Below are 21,651 nucleotides of genomic sequence, written 5' to 3' on the forward strand. Positions count from 1 at the left end.
TGTAGTAAAAAAGGATTATAAAGACACAAATTTTATATATATGAACGTGGAAAATGGAAACCTTATTAGTGAAAAAGTTTAAACTACTTATAGGTTTTACAACTCATTGACCCCAAGTACCCCCATTCATGTTCATTATTTATGACTGTAGATGGTAGAAATGGTTCAAATCGTAGTCAGTGTGAAGCGTGTCCTGCTTTGCTTGGTTGCTGTTTCAATGAGGAAAGATCTTCTCATCACCCAAAACTCACATCCACATGTGTTGGACTCAGGTAATGTGTGAGAGAGCCTGGAACTAGAGTTTACTAATTCAAACTACCTCTCTTTGGTACCAAAGGATAAGGGTTAGGAGGAGTGGGAACACAGATTGATGGTACCTCTGCCTGTGACATTTCCTGGGAAGCTCCTCCACTGAAAGAAGTGCAGTTCCCATGGATCAGGGTTTCTCAGTCCTGCTGTGCTGTCAGAATCTACACAGGAGCTTTTGAAAAACATTGATGCCAGAGCCTTACCCCCAGAGAGTCTGATATAACTGATGTGGAGTGGAGTACAAAGGTGTTTCTAATGTACAGCTAGCTAGAAACCATCAACATAGCAATTCAGTTTCAGGACATTCTGTTCATGATTTTCCCTTCTTTTTAAACCTGGGTTACTTACCATGAAATGCTTGACTTCCTGTTCCTCATCCCTTTGTCACCCAGGGTCTTTCCTACTTTGCTAACTTCTTTATTCCCTCCCCTGCCCCACTGTTCCACAGTTCCATTACTCCCTCTCTCCTTCTCCGTAAAATCTTCGATATTGCAGTCACAGTATTGGAGATGATAAAGGAACTTAAATGGGTCTATTCTTACCTTCTTCCTGGCTATAATCAAAGCTAAGACCAACATGATTACGGACCATGACACTTCCCACACCACCCCCTGCTAACAGGATCCATGTGAACGATTGTACAAGGAGAAAACAGAAGATACGTGTGTACATCCATAATCAGTTTGTTAGATTTTAGAAGCATTTCTGGGTATTTGTGAAGGACTTCTATAACAACACTGATAAATTCTATTTCTCTGTTGTCTCACAGCCATGGAGGTATAGCAATATTTCCCTTCAAGAAGAATGTATCCTTCAGTGTAGTTAGCTGATCTTCTCTAACTGCAGAACTTTTTTTTTTTTTTTATATCTGTTGCAGTATACATGCTCTTCCAAAGGCAGCCCTCAGTGAGCGATAGCTCAGGAAGCCATTAGGACTAGGCCATCTCTGCCTAAAGTTGGTGACTTCTGCTCTGAAGCTCCCCACTGAGTTTGAGTCTCTTACATGGGAATACTAGTCCATTCTTTTTTTCTGCAACTTCATACTTGAGGCTAACATAATAAAGAAAAGAGGTTTGTTTAACTCATAGGTCTGGAGGTTCAAGGGCCTGCATCTTGTGATAGTGGTCTTGCTGAACAGAGTTCTGAAAAGGCCCAGGACATCACATGACAAAGAGAGACCACAAGACAAGGATCACACCTGTACTTACATCCTCTGGTCCTCTGGTCTCTGTGCCTTTTTAGGAGCCCCTAGTGTTCAATGAAGTCCCCAACCTAATAATCTTTTCTAATCCCATCACTTCCCAAAGTAAATGCCATAATCAAGTTAAGTTTCCACCCTCTGAATACAATAGCTATTAAATTTCAACACACATGAACCCTTTGGAAAGACCCTCAAACTACATCCAAACCATAGCACAAGTGTGACAGCTGTATCCCAGTTGAAGCATCTCTCGGCCTCATCCTTTTCCTTCCCTTTTACTAGTCCTAAGCTTTGCCTTCCAAGAAATCTCTCGCCCCAGCTTCTTCTTAATATCTTCTTTCCAGACAAGCTGCACTCACACAATCTTTCTTAATTACCTAAGATAGTTTTTTAAAAATATAAAAGTTGCATTACTATTTTCTAAATATTAGATACGGATACAAATTATTTTTATATTTTATTCTTAATTGTGTAGAAATCTTCTCTTTTTAGAAATCTTGTTATCAAAAATGTATTGTCCCAGTTCTGAAATAAAGTAGTTTGAACAGAGGTAGTTGTGTGCTGAACAAAATGTAAGCGATTCCAATTTGATAGGTTTGGAAAACTCCCACAAGCTAGAGCAGTGTTCCCTAAAGGGACTCATTCTTCCGATTGCTAATAAAACAGTCCTCTTCCTGTAAGTATTCACCACAGTGTATTAAATATTATTGCTAATACATGTTGTTGGCATGATGTCTTCTTCTTTTCTGACCTGTACAACTACTGACACAGTGGCCAGTGTATCTATGCATTGTCTATTGTATTAAGTAAGCAACATTCTTGTACATGTTTTGACAGCTGGGTCTTCACTGGGGTTATCAAAGGACAATTAATTCCTCAGGAGTACAACTGCATGACTTGGGTAAGCACTGGATACTTTTTGTTGTTGTTGTTCTTAATGCCCTGCCAACAAACCTCTAGGTCTGATTAAACAATTATTTTCTCTTAAAGGATGTTGAGTTCCAGGAGACTCTTAAAAAAGTCCTCATTCTTTCAAATACCAGAGTACTCTAAGGTACAGGTTTGCAGTAAAGAGAGAGTTTAAGTTGGGAAAACCTTGCTAACTAAATGGCCTCCAAGTGACAGTGGCTTATTGCCTTTCTCTGAATCCTCAGGCAGAGGCCAGAGTTTGGAGTCAAGATTAAAGGTTTCATGAGTCATCTGGCATGGTATGGCAATGCCTCTGTTCTCAAGTCTGTGCAATCAAATCTCAAACTGATTCCTCCTTTTCATTTTTTTTCTTCTTTTTTTGGCAAGAGAGAAAATAACTTCAGTATTCTTTTTTAGGAGGGTTAAAAAAAAAAGAGGAACACCATTCTATTTCCTAAAATTGCATATAGAATTTCAAAGAGTGACCTCTTCCCAGATATAGAAAAACTTATGGTGGCAGTGGTAGCATGTCACCTTTTGAAGCATGAAAGATTTTCAGGTAGGTCCGTCCCTGCATTGTACTTTGGAGAAAATGGTAGGATTAGGAGTAAACCTCCTAAATAGAATATAAAAATATTTTCCTCTGAGAGTAATTAATGTTTCTGACCTTGAAGACTGTCTCATGATGTGTCACTGTGGCAGTTAAGTGAATGACGAGAATACAGACTCCAGGTATATTGAGGTGTTCAAAGCCTTGCTTTTGTCACAGTTGGCTGATTAAGTCATTTTTAGAATTTGGACTTCTCAGGGGCAGGTTTTTACTTTTTGATTCAATATACTCTTTTCCCCACACTGTTCAGTTACATAATAAGATGAGTGCATGTACAAAGTCATGCCTTTTTAGTAGAAAATACAAAATCTTATCCTTCATTTTTGAAGTTATTTATTCATGATATTACTAATTCTGGACAAAGTAAAGAAGACATTGCCAGAGTATTTTCTAGGCAGAATAAAAATGTAGCTTGCTCTTATGTGAGTAGTTTGTTATTAAATATAGCTTTGGTCTCCCCGCCCCCATGAACTCTGTTAGTTTGTTTACAATCTACCACCCTTTCTTTAAATGTTAGACTCCAAATGACTGTGTATTCTGCAGTTATATTTTTCAGATTTTTCTGGTTTAGTATCCTGGCCTGAAATTCTGTGCCTCTCCCTGCTTTGACCCATTCGGCTTTGACCTAGGCTTCCAGGATGAGATGTGCTTTACTTTGGCTCAACTGAGAGCACCTGATTAGGCGGCCTTCTGCCATGCACTCCCTACACATACCGCCTAGCCTGGGCACATGAGGCTGGCTGCCCTCCAGAACCTCATCCTGGAAGCAGCTGTCCTCACAGGGAAAGATGAATTCTGTAAATAATTTCAAGGAGTTGGACTTAATGTCACAAAGAGGTCAAAGCCTCAATCACATTTAAAGTGGGATATGATGGCATCTTGAAAAATACATAACTTATCAGGTAGTCCTGTGTGTCTAAGAGAATAGAGATCTTGGATATGAGCAGATGTGTTTTGGAAATTCTGCTCCACTGTATTTTTAGCTGTGTAATACACATACTAACCTTAAAGTTCCAAGCATGTTGCCTGGCACATCAAGTAGGTTCTTAATAAATGTTAGTCTTCCTTGAAACTCTATTAAATATTTACCATATGCAAGACTGAGATGGATCACCGGAGTAGATGATGGTGTCAAAACATTATCAGGGGAATGCTCAGGGTGCTTTCCCTTCCACAGGGACAGTACTGGGGAATCCTAACCTGAAATATCTACCATAATGTGAAAAATGCTGTATTACAAATCTAGGAAAATGGGAATTTAGAGAAATGATAGAATGCTGTTAGTGGGAGGATAAGAAGTAGCAATTGAAATAAAATATGAAGAAATTCTTTTATTTTCTTGCACACTAGTCACTGTAATTTGGACTTCTCAGGGATAGATATAAAAACAGAATATATATAATTATATATATTAATAATAATATATTAATATATTATCTAGATATAAATACAGAATATATATATTAATTTTTATTTTTAGTGCTGGGAATTTGGGTGTTCATCTAATGGATGAGAAATAAGGTGAACAAATGAAATTAATATGGGACATATTTTGAGAATTGCTAATCATTAAAATTGGCTAGAGTAGAGCACACATTAAAGGGAAGGTAGGAAATAATCTGGAAGACAAGGCTAGCACATAAATGAGACATGCTCTAAAGAGGAGGGGGATCCTATCTATGGGTCAGAAATCTTCCACTCCTTTCTAACTCTGTTGACAAGGGATGGCAGAGCCTCAATTTGCTCATTTGTAAAATGAAAGGATCAGGCATGTCTTTTAAAATATAAAATTATTTGTATATAAATTTGGTTGTTATAAAATGACAAATATTTTTCATGGAACAGTTTTTTTTAAGGGAATATTTAAATCTTGAAAATGGAAGTAACTAGAGAATACTTTGGTATTTGTTTCAATGCTACTTTATTATTTTAAGGCAATACATTTAATAATACTATCTAGGATAGTCTGAAGGAAAGAAAGACAATAAAGTCAGGAGAATAATTTGAGTGTGGGCATAAAAGGTTACTGGTAATGTTTTAAAGAGAGAGAGGGAATCATCTGAGAGATATTACATCAAAATAAAAGGACTTGGGACATGATTGAATATCAAATCTGAAGCTAATGAGCATAGGAAGTATTAATCTTTTCTTTTGGGTATACATTTCTTTTATGTTAAACCATGTAAGTAACCTGATTTCATTCTGATTTACTAGAGAGAGAGCTGCAATGCATGTTGGGCTTCTAGTGACATAGATTGTCATATGTCACTCATCCAACAAACACTGTGAACCTAGTATGTGACGAGTACTGTTCTAGATATTGGGGATATACCAGAGAACAAAACAGGGTCCTTGCTCTCATAGAGCCTACATTCTATACTTGGTAATGATGGGGGAGAGAGACATCAAACAAATGAAGAAAACAGCAACTGGAAAAAAGTAAAAAAAAAATGAAAATGAACCCAGTTGATGTGGTAAGCAGTACCTGGGACACTAGGGGAGGATACCCCAAGGAAGATGCACTTGGGTTTAGTGCTGAATGACTTAAAGAAACAGCAACATGGAGTAGTAGGACAAGGACATTGAAGAAGGAGAAAACAGGGCAGATGCCTAGGGTTGGGTTAGTATGCCTTGATGTGTTTCAGGAATTGAAAGAAGACAATTGTAAAGGGCAAAGTGAGCTAGGATGAGGTTGTAGTCAGAGAGTAGATGGGAATATATGTTAGTTCACAGCATAGTGTTAACTCCCAAAACTCATTCACAATCTCTTCTTGGCTTTGTTGAAACTGAGCCATCACGTATATAACATCAGTCACAGCTGAAATAATAAAACCACATTCATTCTATTTTTTTTTCTATCAATACTGGGAAAATGTAAACCTTTCATTTTTTTTAGAGGAGAAAAATGGAGCTTAAAATTGTTCAGCTACTTGCTCAAGGTCACACAGCTTGTACATGACACAGCCAGGATCCAAATCAGGTCTTATGATTCCAGGACCAGAGCAGTTTTCACTTCCCACGGTGTCACTTTCCTTTCTTATGTAATCCTAAAAGAATAACAGAGAGTTACTGACCTCTTATCAGAGAGTCTGCAGAAGTGTCTGTAACTGGAGATAGATATTTTAGCCAAACGACAATGTTTACTTATGGAGGTAGGAAGTGACATGCACTTGCCTGCACTAAAGGCTAGGGTTAGGGAGATAGAGGGGAGAACTTTATAGATAGAAAGATTATGTGTTTATTTTCTCTTGCCAAATACCCTGAAAGCAAAGACCCTTTGCTTTCCAAACAACATGATTTGATGACTTTCCAACAAATCACTTTTATGTATCTGGACTGAATGAACTATGCCATTAGATACCATAGCATTTTAAACACAAACATGAAATGTGATAAACATACAGACATTTACTCATGGGCACTATATTAACTATTTCCGCACTTTGCCCATCCATTAAGTTAACTGCCAGGCTAGGGCCATTAAAATCCAGCTTTCTTCCCTCAATTACAGCCACACATTAACCATATTTCAGAAAAGACTAGAAACATTCCTATTAGTGTCTCCTCTCCTTCCTGTTCCCATCCTAAGGGCTCTCTGCTTTTTTGCAACTTTGAGTTCTGAATATGCTTATCTCAGAGCCAGTTGGGATCTCTGTTTATGATGCATCCCCAAACCCAGAATCCGTTTAAATAAGAGCCCTAGTTATAGAGACATATTGTACTTTTCTTTCAGAGAGCAGCATTTGCTGCTTGTTGGGGGCTTTCTGACTGATGCGCGCAGGGGCGGGGTGGGGGGGATGAAGGAGAGTTGGCTGGCGTTTGGGAGCAGATTTAGAGCCGCTTCTCATTGGAGGGGCTCGCTTTTCCTGAGCTGCCAGACACTGCAGGCTCAACTGAGGCGCGGAGGTGCAATTCAGGCTGGTGGAGCAGCGGGGGAAGGCAGGGACAGGCGGGGCTAACGCGGCTCTGCAGCTGATCACACGCACCAGCACACACACCTCATTCCCGCCGCCCCAGCTTGCGCCTCTCATCCTGCACCCTGGCTTGGACAGGGAGTAGGGTACCTAGGAAGGGAAAGGCAAAGGTTCAACAGTGAGGCAGAGGAAAAGCTGGAGCGGCGCTAGTGTTCAACCTGAAAGTCTGACCTGCAGCCCAAGGCTCCAACCTTGTCCAGCAGCACGGCTGTCGACTGGAAGGAGGGCACCGCGCCAAGGAACCCCAGAGTCTCGCTCCTGAGCCTGCCTGGGGTCAACGCGCTAAGATCTTCTGGCGAGGACAGTGTGGTGCCCTCAGGGAAGTGAGGAGCTTAAGGGACCGGCATTGAAGCTCTTCAGGGTACATCAGGAAAAGTGGGAAGGAGGAAAACAGCCCCGAACACCGGGTGTGAGGCCAGGCTGCTGCTGCCTCTTGCAGTGCGGACTCCTGACTTCTCCGGCTGGGTGAGTGCCCCGGCTTCCAGCACTCGCCTAAGAGCGTGGGTGGCTAGGGGGCCTTTGGGGGTCCACCCGAAGGCCCTGGTGGCGCCTGTGGAAACTCAGCCGCCCGCTCAAGTCAGGCGACCAGGTCTCTGGAGTCCGGAGCGGGGGATTCTGAGCCACGAGGGCGTGGGTAGGGGGCGTTGCACCACTGCCCAGCAGAAATGTCTTTGGGCGGGATTTTGGCTAAAAGATAGGAGGCGGGAGCGCCAGGGGCAGCCGAGAGCCGTCCCGGCGGGCAAGAGATCAGGGAGCAGCGGGGAGGGGGGAGGGTCTGGTCCAAGCAGGTAACGCAGCTTTGGCAGCCTGGGGAGTTGGCAGGTGGGGTGGGACTTGCCTATCAAGTCCTTAATTTTAAGCAGTCAGTTTGGAGGCGCTGCAGGATAGTCAGGAGGACAGTGGAAAGGTAAGAGGTGGCCCGGGATGCCGCTGGTGGGGGAAGAAAAGAGGATCCTGGAAAAGCTTGGAGGCAAAATTGCACTTGGGTTTCTGGTCCTTGCATCCCTCCTGCCTTGAGTGCGGGAGAACACTTTTTGTTTTAATACTCAGCTTGGAAATAAAGCCTCGGTCCCAGGGGAGGAAGAGGATTCTGCAGGGGGCAGAGACCGCAGCTACCTACAGGGTGTGCCCCCCACACAAGGAGCGCCCGCTTTTGCCCCTTCCCCCACCCCTACCTTTTTATTGGTGCTGGTTTGCAGCGCTTGGCTCCTGCGCCTTCGCTTCGCGTTTGAATCTGGCTCGCCCCTCCATATTATGTCTGCAATCCGAAGGAAATTTGGGGACGATTACCAGGTAGTGACCACCTCGTCCAGCGGCTCAGGCTTGCAGCCCCACGGGCCGGGCCCGCAGCAGCAGCTTGTGCCCAAGAAGAAGCGACAGCGGTTCGTGGACAAGAACGGCCGGTGCAATGTACAGCACGGCAACCTGGGCAGCGAAACAAGCCGCTACCTCTCGGACCTCTTCACCACGTTGGTGGACCTCAAGTGGCGCTGGAACCTCTTCATCTTCATCCTCACCTACACTGTGGCCTGGCTCTTCATGGCGTCCATGTGGTGGGTAATCGCTTACACTCGGGGCGACCTGAACAAAGCCCACGTTGGCAACTATACGCCTTGCGTGGCCAATGTCTACAACTTCCCCTCTGCCTTCCTCTTCTTCATTGAGACCGAAGCCACCATCGGCTACGGCTACCGATACATCACCGACAAGTGCCCCGAGGGCATCATCCTCTTCCTCTTTCAATCCATCCTGGGCTCCATCGTGGATGCCTTTCTCATCGGATGCATGTTCATCAAGATGTCCCAACCCAAGAAGCGCGCCGAGACCCTCATGTTTAGCGAACACGCGGTGATCTCCATGAGGGACGGAAAACTCACGCTCATGTTCCGGGTGGGCAACCTGCGCAACAGCCACATGGTCTCCGCGCAGATCCGCTGTAAGCTGCTCAAAGTAAGTTCTCCCCTCCCCTTCCCCACCAAGCGATCGCCATCCCACTAGCAGAGAGATGAACTCACCTGAGAAACACCTTCCCCTATTAAACTTGTCACCTCTGGTAAACTTCTTGGGGGTGGGGGTGGGGGCGGGAGAGAGGAGGGAATTGGGTGAAGAGCACAGTTGTCATTTTTTTTTTCCTTTTCCTACTCACTCTTTTGCTCTTATTTATATCCATCATTTTGAGTGTGCTTGCATCACTTTCTGAACTAGTAACACTTAAGGAGTGGTGTGAGCTCCTGGAACCTTGAGGGAAATCAGTACCTTCTTCTTCTTCTTCTCCTACTCCGATGCTCTGCCATTCTGAACGCTTTTGATTTGTTATCAACATATAACTCCATTAAACTTGAAGTACTAAAATGAAAAAGAACAGGTTTTATTTAGAAGAAATAGGTGCTGAACTTGCCTTAACTCCCCCTCCCCCCAATAATATTAGCAGTCGAATTATTCCTCTGGACCCAGTAAGTTTAACTCTACCTGTGTTCAACTTTTAAACACACAGATCCAGGAAGCAGTTAATAAAGTGAAAGAAACCCCACACCTGGTTCTTTTAAATTTTAACTTTTATTAAATATTTTCTTAAAGAAGTATCATATGGAAGTCTGAGTGCTTTTCCTGTAAAGCCTCTTGTTAATTTTATTCTTAATTGCCTGTTTCTATGAAGCCTTTGTCAATTATAGATTTCACTTGAAGCTTTTCAGCATCCATTAAAGAAGATTGCTTCCTACCATCAGTAGTGTAAATGCTAAAACAAATTGCACATAGAGTGGTTATTAAAGCAAGGTTCTTGTACTCCTTAGAGGGCACCACCAGGAACAGGAGTCCTCCCTAGTCACTTATCATACTGCTGCTGCAAGGGAAAGAGGGATTAAAGCCCAGCTCTCTCTCTAGGTGTCATTTACAATTCATATAATTTTTTGAGGGATTTTCCCAAGTAGTTTTCTAATGTTCATAAATTGAAAATGATGACCTCAAATAAATAGTTCAGAAATTGAAAAAGACTTATTTATGATTACATAAAGAACCATAGCTAGATTCATAATTTGGTATTAATAAAATAGCAGTTTGATAATTATTTAATGAAGTTTTTGTCTTTGAAATTTTATTTATTTTTTTACTGTATGAGTATATATTGTTTTACATAAGCCTCAACTTATGTTGTGGTTAAATTAATCCAATGTACTTTATGAAAGTTTTGCTCTTATGTTATTTTCATTATTCACTTATAAGATCTTATTCTAAATATGCTTGACCAAGTTGCTCAGTAAGGTGTTTGAATTAAAGCAGTACACTTGCCCTGTCACTTCACATGTGTGTATTTACAATGCTATATACAGTAAATAAACTATATTTTGTATCTCAGAGTGTGAAATTATCAGCCTGGCTCTGATTTACATTTTCATTAAAATAACTATTAATAACTATTTTTAGTAGATTTCATTTTTATATCTAACCCTAATGAACTGTATATAACTTTTAAATTTAACTTTGCATATTGTTTTACTGACCAGTGTTTGAATTACGTGGCTTGGTGTTTCAAATCAGGCAGTTGTGTTGCAGATACATTTATTTTTTAGATAATTATTGTATGTGCTCATTTCTATGCCTAGAACAAGATATGCATCTCTCTCCTCTTTATTTTTTTTTCTTTTTTTAGGTTAAGCCTACTGTGCAGATAGAAACACTTTAATTTTTAGAATAGCGCCAAAGTCTCTATCAAGAAATCCATGTTTATGCATCACTTTGAGATTCTTATTGAAGTGTAATTTACCTTATTGTTCAGTGGAAATTGAAAACTAGACTAAATAGGTTATTTATTGTTATTGTTTAGTTTTTCAAATATATAAGATTATTTATTAAAATAGATATCTTTTCAAGGCAACATGTTTTAGCTGTTATAAAATTTTATTTTAACGAAGGAAGATAGAATTCATCTACATATTAGTTACACCCCCCTACACACACAAAGGTAAAATGAGTCTGAAGCCCCAGTCTCTACAGTGGGAGGTCACTGATAACGATTGTTCTGCATAAGGTCATGAATCACATATACTGTAAGCAGAGTCTTGATTAAAAATAAAAGATGTATAGTGTTGACAAATTTGGAGCAAGGTGCTATATTAACACAAGGTGATAAAAACAACATTTAATTAAAATAATAGGAAAATACTCCTATGAAATCCTTTACTTTTGATTTGTTAGTAAGATGTCAGTGCTGGAAGTGAGATGATTGACATGTGATATTAAATTTATATTTAAACAAAATTATAGTGAAATTCTCTAGTTTTTATGAAGAAAAGGAGTTGATCAGTGGCAGTTCTTCATACCAGCCAGTTAGTGTAGCTTGTTTGAAGTTGTTTTTTCCAGTAGCCATGGTAATTAAAATGAATTCTTTTAGATCTTATAATTTCTTCAGACTTCATGCTTTAAATTAGGGAACTTATAACATTCAGCAAAATTGGAGTGGAGATTTGACTTTAACAAATTGCTTTCATTTTCTATTAGGGACCAAGTTGAAGTGACCTAAAACAGTCAGCTATGTAATAAGAGAAAACCTATACCAAATCTTTAAGTTGTAATATTTTGCTATCAGTTTTATACACTCTTCTTACTAAATAATATTATGTATAGTCAGTCTCCTGTTTTAAACCCCACAACATTTTAAGTGTATAAAGTTTATGTGTCTTTAACACAGAATATGTTTTTTAAGGAAAAAAAATATATTTTTAAAAAATTTTATTTGAACAAATACATTTAATGATAATAATTATAGCACACAAATATTCTTCCTATGACCTAATATCACATTTTAATGTCACTTGTTTCTTATTTGCTGAATAAAAGCTTCTTTATTAGTATAAATAGTAGAGTCTTGCTCAATAGTTATAAAGCACTGTTGGATTCTTAAGAAGACACTTGAAACATGGATATGACTTTCTAATACTTGCTAATTTTTCACACATAATTATTTTGGATTCCCTAATTTTGATGGAAATTTCCCCCTAACTTCTCTACTTCATTTTAAATTAGGATTTTAGCTTATATCAAGGTAAATTTTATATTAATTCTTTTCCTGACTTTCCAGCTTGAAAATATTGAAATTTCTTTCAGTAATCAAATATAGATCTTCCAACTCTATGCCTGGAGAGGCCAGTCCTCTTTCTACTCAAAATAAAGTAGATTAAAAAAATAACAGGATATAGTTTTGAATTTATTATTTAAAAATCTATAATTTATGTGTAAATAGAGTTATAGAAAGCTGTTTTAAGGTAAATATTTTTAATCTTTTCCTCCTCTCATGGCCATATTGTTATTTAGCTTAATTATTAATTTATTTTAGTTGTTTTAACATAGAGAATAGGTATTAATTAGAATTGTGGCTATGCTAATTCAATGTATTCATGTAGAACATTAGGATGTCTAGGTTAAGGAGTTGAGGTCTCTATTACTCAAATGCTATAGCCTGTAATTTTGTATTGGGTTTAAAAGATTTAGAAATCTCACATATTCCTTTTTATTCATATAACACTAAAAGTTGACTGCCATGGATATACAACTTGTTATAGGAAGAATTGAGTAATCTTTAATGTACTGATGAATAATGTACAAATTTATTATCCAAAGGCTGTCATATATCTACATATATGTATGTATCTCATATGTGCTTGTATTTGCCCAAAACTTTTAAAAATAATGCAAACATACAGTCAACTGTGTTGCATCTATATTTTCAAACAGACAAGAACGAGTTTTTCTCATGGAAGCATAATCATATTTCTTTATATTTACATTCATTGCCAATAGTCATCTTTCTTTCTTAGGAGGTCAGCTGTGCACATTTTAAATTTCATTTTTTGAAAGGTAATAGAGTGCATTCCTTTCCTCTTCTAACATCACATGCATTATTTTTATACATATTTTTTCTGGTATCCATTTATATGGATATTCACGGTTAGATGCTGTGTTGTTCTTCCCATATAAATGTGATCAAGTGCAAATGCAATAAAACATGTTTTCTGTAAAACCATTAAGTAATTTATTATCATCTTCATATATCCTGACTTTTTTTTTTCACTATAGGGATCTAACTCAGTACCTTGCTTTTGCTCAGCAAGTGCTCTACCACTGAACTACTTACCCAGACCTGTCCTATCTTAACATTTTATTAACCTTTTTTAAAAAATTTTTTAGTTATAGATGGACACAATGCCTTTATTTTTATGTGGCACTGAGGATGGAACCCAGTGCCTCACACATGCCAGGCAAGTGCTCCACCACTGAGCTACAACCCCAGCCATTTTATTAACCTTTTAAACATAATTATTTCTAAACCAAAAGATTTTTGGATATTACTCTTGTATTTATTGACTTATCTTCACTCCATATCTTAAACTTAAATGTGATTATGTTTTTGACTCTATGTGACCCTTGTAACTGATTTTTCACCAATTAACCTTAATTTTTAACTTAAATTTATTATTAATCTTGAGACAATTATTTCCTTTAAAAAATTAAATTCTCATATATAATACACATACATAATATACCGTTCTTCTGAACATGGTCTAAGGTGTTAGCAAAAATACTCAAGAGGTCTAAGACTGAGTACTTCAAATTTCTCAGGGGTAAGATCTCCATTTTGTTGGCTAATTTTTAATGGATTCATTCTGTCTTTAAAAAAATAGCACAGTTCCTATTTAGCCTAGCTTTCTTTCTCTGACATAAGTACAATAATTCTCTAATAAGTATAGATCTTGGGTTCTTTCTAAAATCTATAATTATTATCCCTTTTTCCAATAGTAGTAATATATTTTGTTCTGCTTCTTTTATTTATTTATAATATGGTTCCTAAAATGTACAAGGTGGTACTCAGAGTATAAACTATGAACAGAAATAAGGACTTAATGACCCACAAATAAACAGCAGTAGGTAAGAACAAATGATAAAGAGAAGTAAGAAAAGGCCTTTGATGGATTGGAGGGTGTTCTGTAATAGGCAGGGAATGTACAAGTAGGGTTACAAATTCTGCCTGTAGTTATTATAAATTCCACAAAAGGCCCTCAAGGAATTATAAAGCTGCTCTTTCAATTGAATGGTATAAATGCCTTCCCATAATCTATTAGAAAGTAAATTACATTTTGTTCTATATATACATTCTTTTCATGAAAATGAACGCTCTTATGGGTTAATTAGCTAAGCACTTAAAACCTTTATTTTAGATTTGATCTTGGGCACAGTCCTTCCACCTGAATGTTCATGGAATTTCAAGGTTAAAAAGTCCAAATAATTATACAATTTTATAGTAGACAATCTAGGTAGAATTCTAGGTCTATACTTTTCTCTACCTGACTTAACTTTTGATATGGTTGTCAAAGCCATTGTCATAAGTATATTTAGTCAAGGAAACACTATCTTCTTGAACTTGGAATGTGTTTTGGGGTTAGTTCCTAATGTTTGCTTCCAGATATTGTTCTGATCTCACTTCATGTAATTCTTTTCTCGACTTACCATCCACTCACCATACTAGGGCACACATGTATATTACATATTTAAAGAGGATAAATGAAATTCCCAGACAAAATGAGGGAAGGTTATAGGCAAGGATGGCCTGCTTTCTCCATCTTTGCCTCCTTTCCTTCCTTTCTTGACAACTTGCCCTATAGGTCCTGACACAGTGGAAACTTGTAGCAGGTTGGTAAGGCATGGATCAAACCTTGGAATATGATAAGGGTAAATCTGAAAAGTCAGGTGGTAGTGAGCAAATGCTTTATTCAAAATCCACTAACCCTCACCCCAAGATGGTAAAGAACACTCTTACAGCTCAGAGATGGGAGAAAGCCAGCAAAGATTTGGAATGTGTTGGTGAAGGGTGGCCCTGGAAGGTGAATGTAGTCATTTAGTTGCCTGTTCCCCAGAAGGAGGATGGCTAAATGTGGGTCTTCTTTTGCCAGGACAGTGCTAAATGTGTACCCAAGGACAGTATGTGGGGTGTATGTGTGTGTGTGTGTGTGTGTGTGTGTGTGTGTGTGTGTGTTTGTGTGCATGCGTGTGCATGTGTTTGCATAAACCCTCAACAGGCTTTCCTCTGTCATATGAAAGCCATTTCTCTGAAAGTACTAGAACATGGTGGTCCCTTCCAGGAACAAGTGACTTTTGATTCTTTTGTCACCTGCAGTGAGAATTGTAGTTGATGACCTTACAGTTCCTTTTGGATTCCAACAGAATTCAAAATAATTTGAAATTAATTGCTTCTTTGAAATTTGTACATAAGACTATAAAGTGGGGGCATAAGCCTTCTATGTAGATCCCATTTGCATATAATAGAAATGTGTATAATTTAAATATTAAGAAGTATGTTATTATTATGAAGAATAACTTAGAAATTACTGCCACAACCTAAATGTGCCAATTCATTTCAAAAATCAAAGGTGTTCATATTTTGGGGTAGTAAATATTAACAAATTTTCAGCCTGAGATACCCCAATTTTTCTTAGAATGCCAAGTATTTGCTATAATGCAGCCAACCAGCACAGCTTTAAAATGTTGAAACCATCTTTATTTCTTTTCTATGATTTCAGAAAATGGGAAATAAAAGTTTTATGGAAGTCATTGTCAGGTCATAGATTATTCAAATTATGTTCTAAATTTTAAGAATTATCAATGTCCTATTCATTGTCTTTTCTCTCATTTTTTTTCTTACTTTCTTATTCATTCCACAGTTTTTATGATTCTAATGATTATTTCATAAAATAGAAGTCAACCTTTGTAAACAGATTTTTAGAAATGTTAATAAATTACATCTATCTGAACTTTTAGCAATTGTTTGATTTTGAAAACAGTTTGAATTATTGTTGTTCTATATCATATCCATTTACAAATTTTCTAAGTAAGAAATTATCATGGCTCTGTGTTCCTTTTAGAATTAAGAAATTAATAGAACTAAAGAAGATAATTATACCCAAATAACAAATAACCTTTTTAATGTCAGGCTTCTTTTTTATGTCATAAGTCTTATGATATAATGAAGAAAATTTAAGTGTTTTTTTTTAAAATCTAAACATAGTCTACCTTTTATAAAATGTCTCCAAAATACAATAGTGGATACTATATAAGATAATATAAAAGTAATGGAGTATCAGTGTTACTATTCTATTATACATTCATGTAATAGATTGCAGATTGATATTATAAAGGCACAGACATAATTCAAACTTTTCCTGTCTTTCCCTTTCATATACATGTGCATAACATAGTTCCTTAAACAAAATACCTCTCACTTCACTTATGAAATTTGAAAGTAAGCAGTGATAACATAATTTGGTTATACTTGAGAGCTCAGAACAACAGTTGCAGCTCTTTAAGCAGCTGCCACACTATAACCATACCCTTGGCTTTTGACTTGAGCCAAAGACTTCTTTCTAATTCCAATTAGTAATAGTATTGATAGTCTATTAGAGTCAAACAACAACAACAACAATAAAGAGGGAGAAAAGCATATTTAAATTCAAACATGTTGGTGGTCTAACATAAAGGAAGAACACCTGGATCATAAAATTGTGGATAGGTGGGGCGAGTCTCAGTAATTTAAAGAAAGGTTAAATTATATAGAATCCAGTGGAAAATAATTTTTAATGTATATGTAGAGACTATCACTTATTTGAAAAATATAGAATCATGGAAAGCATGCCTGTAATCCCAGTGGCTCAGGAGGCTGAGGCAGGAGAATTGTGAGTTCAAAACCAGCCTTAGCAATTTATTGAGGTCCCGAGCAACTTGTGGAGACCATCTCAAAATAAAATATAAAAAGTGCTGGGGATGTAGCTCAGTGGTTTAAGTGCCCCATGGTTCAATCCTTGGATGAAGATATATATATATATATATACATATATATATATGTATATATATATATATATACACACACACACACGTGTATATATATATAAAATCACATGAAAAGCAAATATATATGTATGTTTATATATATAAACATACATACACACACACATATATACATACACACACACACATATACACACACACACATACACACACACAGATACACAGTTATTAGTACTTTTTCCATATGTCACATAATGAGAAGACCTGGATAGGATACAAATTTTCACAGCAAGTGAGAGATAACATGTAATCATTTGGAGCATATAGAACAAGTATTTGAAGTTAGAAGGTATATTGAGCTTGAATAAAGCAAATCCATGCATTTTTAATTCTAAAATATAATTTTATTGGGTTTTCTTTGATATAAATAATATTCCTGAATAAACTGCTTTGCTAAAAATGAAATATTTCTTACCATTGGCATTCTCCTGATGATAGCCTGCCTGTTTTTAGGCCACTTCTTCTTTTCATGATTTTCTGAATGATTTGTTGAATGTTGAATAAAACTTAAGAACTTACTCTAAAGCCTTTTAGAATGAGGCACAGGTGTAAATAAATAACATAAAAATGAGACAAATCCTAGTATTAGTATGCACATAAAACGATTAGGAAAAAAATCTCCTTTGGATAAACTTATTATTAAATGAAATAAAAATTTAGTTTTTAATGAATTACCATTGTCAACATTGTCATAATATAGGAAAAGTATAGCTTAGAATAGTCAGTAAAATGGTCCAATTTTGATTACTAATCAGATATATCAAAATACCACCTTGTGTTTATACAGCACCTGTTTCTAACTAGGTGAAAGAACAATGTCAAGGATGTTTTATTTATTTTTTTTGTATTTGGATTTTATTTTGTTATAGCCATCAATACTTATTATGCAACTGTGCAGTTGGAAAAATGATCTCATTCATATTTTACTAACGTGGAAGTAGGTTCAGAAATATAGGTGACTTGAAAAAGCTCCAAAGAGAAATTTTTCATACAGCCTTGAAAATGCCTAGTTTTCTCCAACATTGGTTGCTAGAGCTGCTGTTTTTGTTTTAATACCATCAGGTTTTTCTGTGTGTTTTCTTTTCTCTTTGGTCAGTAATCATTTTCTTCCTTCCTTTTTCTTCTCCACCTTTCCTTCCCATTTCTTCTCTCGTCTTCCTTCTTCCTTCTACTTTCATTTTAAAAAAATTCTACCCAAAAATTTGAGCAGAAAAGTAGTCTTAATTTTTTCATTGGATTTTCTTCTGTGTAAATAATATTCCTGAGTAACTATAAAGTAGCTTCCCTAATTGACTAATTTTTGTGTTAATTGAATTAACAATTGTTCTGTGTAGCAATTGCTGCATAATAAACTATCACCAATTTAAAACTCTTTCTTCTGTTTGTCAAAGGACATATTACTAAACCAATAACCATTTTCAAACTCATTTACTCAATATACAAAGGCAATGTATTTCTTTGGACCCTAAGAGTAAGAATTTTGTCTTTAGGACCTCAGTTCATTGGAAAGGCTATTCTTACAGTTTCAGTTTTGTTTATTAAATTAGCTTTTCAAAGAGATTGTTAAAATATACCAAATTCTTTGAAGTCCCATTTGATCAGCAGCATGGGCTCCTCCTCCCTAATTTTCTTTTTTCAGTGTACAACTTCTGACTACCCATCTCTTATTTTAACACCATCATTTGTAGGTTAAACTTATTAAATGTTTGCTTATATGTGATTGCTATACATAACACATATGGAAAACAAAATTAAAATGAACATAAAAGAAAGATGATAAGGTTTACTTTCATGGATTACTAATTTTAAAGTCATACTAATTTTCAATTAGCGGGTGGAAAGTTTTCCAGAACTATGTTGATCAAGTACAAATTTTTAAAATTGTATTTTGATTAAGTTCAGTTTAATGCAATTTTTTCATGATGCTTTAAAATTCATAAATATAAAAGTAAACAATTACAATGCAGTTTATTATTAGGATTTTGAAAGTCATCAGCTAAAAGCATCAGCCTTTTATTTTTATTATGTGACCTTTTATGTATATAATTTAATATGATGCTTTTACACTTCTACTCCACTTTATATGCATTTGTAACTTTTCCAAAGTCCTAGAAAAATAAATTATTTTATTTCTCTTTTTAATATTTTGATAAATATTTTCTTATATGATGGTCAACCTTTTTTGGCTTTAAGTAACTACATGACAATTGCCTATTTATTTGCTATATGAGGAAAGAAAATTCTGGCATGCAATGAGTTATCACACAGTGCTTTGTGTCAAGCTGTAGCACGTGTATACTCACTTACACAGTTTGTGCTAACAGCCATTGTTGGACCAGGCATTTCTCCAAAGCTCACGAGTTAGGGAAGGGTAATTATAGCAAGTTGTATATTATAAATAATGCATGTATGTTCCGCACGAGCTATGTGGGATTTCGGCCTATTTGCTAGAACATAGCTGCATAATGATTTGTTTGGATTTTGTTGCAGATGATTGATAGTGCAGAATGTTGGCAATGATGTAAATTACTGTTGGACTGCCTTGAAAATTTCAGTACAAGTGGTGATTTCTTCTCTTTTTCTGTGTGCTTGTCTAGTCTCGACAGACACCTGAGGGTGAGTTCCTTCCCCTTGACCAACTTGAACTGGATGTAGGTTTTAGTACAGGGGCAGATCAACTTTTTCTTGTGTCCCCCCTCACAATTTGCCACGTGATCGATGCCAAAAGCCCCTTTTATGACCTATCCCAGCGAAGCATGCAAACTGAACAGTTCGAGATTGTCGTCATCCTAGAAGGCATTGTGGAAACAACTGGTGAGTAAAAACATAGATATGCCATCAAGTTTTTTTTCCATAATTGCATTATATTATATGTACAATACCTGTCATAAATTGGTCTAATAATAATGAAATAATAATAATGAAAGTAATAACATAATAACGAAAGTAATAACACGTCTCTTATATCTTTGTAACACTAAATTGATATTACTTTGCAAATCCAGCTTTATTGTTTTGATGGTTACATGCCTGATGTTAATACAGGAAAACTTACTGAAAAAAAAGGAACAAAGATGATGCCTTAGAAATGATTATGTTGTTCTGTTTTAATTATAAACTTGGATTTCCTATAATCATTATTTTTCATATTTTTTATGATTTTCATATTTTTTAAACATTTAAGGTTAAAAAAACTCAAGGTAATTGGTAATAGCCTGAACCCAATGTGCATATTTTTCCCTTGAGGATGCTGATTTGGGGTGTCATTGATAGAGCTTCAATATCTCTTATGTACAACCTCAGTGGAAAATCCCCTCTGTGTGTGTGTGTGTGTGTGTGTGTGTGTGTGTGTATGTATGCACGAAAGAAGCATTTTAATTTCAAAGTGAGTCAATAGATTTCCTCAGCTGAACCTTGACTAGTTTTGTTTAAAAAGAGATTTTTTTCTTTTTCTGCTTCAGCATAGCTTTGTGCTGCACATTATTCCTTAAGAGGCAAATACCATTGGAAGGCCCCAAATACTTAAAATTTGCTACTCTCTGAGGAGAGTCAGGTTGGAAAGGGAAAGAAACAATAAAAAGAAGTAGATTATTTGGGACCTCAATATTGCCTAGCTGGTTGGTAACCTGCTGAATGCTTGAGACCAACAGTGGAACATCTGTGTGTGTGTGTGTGTGTGTGTGTGTGTGTGTGTGTGTATGTGTGCATGCATGTCTATTTTTCTTTAGGTAATTAAAAAAAGTAAGAAATATTTTAACTTTCAACTTTTAACTTTTTTCTTTCATTTAATCTTAAAATGCTATTATATATTAACTATAACAATATTGAACTTAACATTGACAGTAACATAAATTCAGTCTTTATACCAAAGTGTAAGATCTTTGATTACACATAGTTGCTTTTGTCTAAGGAGACAGCAAGCCATTGTAATTTTTCGCATCTATCATATAATGCCTATCAGAAATTTAAGGAAAATATTCAGTTTCTATGAACTTCTTTTCTTTCTCTTTAGAGAAGATAGTATAATTACTACCTCAACACTGTTTCTTAAAAATTATTTTTGTAATAAGTGCTTCAGTTTAAAAATTATGATTTTTACTCATAAAAAGAATAGATTTACCTCATCAAACCATATTTGAAATTTGATTTTTTGTCCATTATTTTATGACTTAAGTCCCCATCAAATTCTCAACTAAAATTGAAATGATGTCATTGTACTTTTCTAAAATGTCATATATTAGTGAGCAATGAAATAAATTTATAAAGGTTCAGTCCAAGAAATCCTTACATTTCACTGTAAATCTTATACATCTCATTTATCAAAGTAATGATGAATTATTAGAGCATAAGCAATACATGTAGGCATTTTTCTTTATTCCTATAGTATGTGATTCTTACAGTTTTGAACTATTATTTAAATCACTGACATGAGTGAGTATTTTGTTTCAATTGATAGCCTTGTAGTCCTGTATTAGATCAGTCATAATTATTCATTTATACATCCATTTATCTTTAAATACTGTCTTTATTAAGAGTGAAATCATCTGCATACAAAATCACAGTCTAAAGATAAAATATTCCTCAACCTTCCTTTGTATTTGTTGACCTTGATGTGTTTGAAAAATTCAGGTCAGGTATTTTGTAGAACATTTCTATTTGGATATCTGGGGTTTCCTTATTTATTAAGTCTTTTGATTTTTGGTTTCTACATGGGCACTTTGAGGGAATGATGAAGCAGGCTCTATTGAAAAATTTTA

General features: G+C 36.2%; 1 protein-coding gene across 3 annotated transcripts in view; it reads left to right on the forward strand.

Moving 5' to 3' along the window:
- Positions 1–6,866: 6,866 nt before the first annotated feature.
- Kcnj3 (potassium inwardly rectifying channel subfamily J member 3) overlaps positions 6,867–21,651 on the forward strand; it is a 142,986-nt gene continuing 128,201 nt past the window's right edge. The window contains exons 1-3 of one of the 3 annotated variants that reach the window (XM_078017426.1): positions 6,872–7,468; positions 8,203–8,953; positions 19,492–19,708. In XM_078017426.1, the coding sequence (XP_077873552.1) occupies positions 8,258–8,953; positions 19,492–19,708 (913 nt within the window). In that variant the 5' untranslated portion in view covers positions 6,872–7,468; positions 8,203–8,257. Of the gene's footprint in view, positions 8,954–19,491; positions 19,709–21,651 lie in introns of all 3 variants that reach the window. The other 2 variants (XM_005315791.5, XM_005315792.5) reach the window with 2 other exon arrangements.

This window comes from Ictidomys tridecemlineatus, chromosome 7 (genome assembly GCF_052094955.1).
Source record: "Ictidomys tridecemlineatus isolate mIctTri1 chromosome 7, mIctTri1.hap1, whole genome shotgun sequence".
In the NCBI taxonomy this organism is placed as follows: domain Eukaryota; kingdom Metazoa; phylum Chordata; class Mammalia; order Rodentia; family Sciuridae; genus Ictidomys; species Ictidomys tridecemlineatus.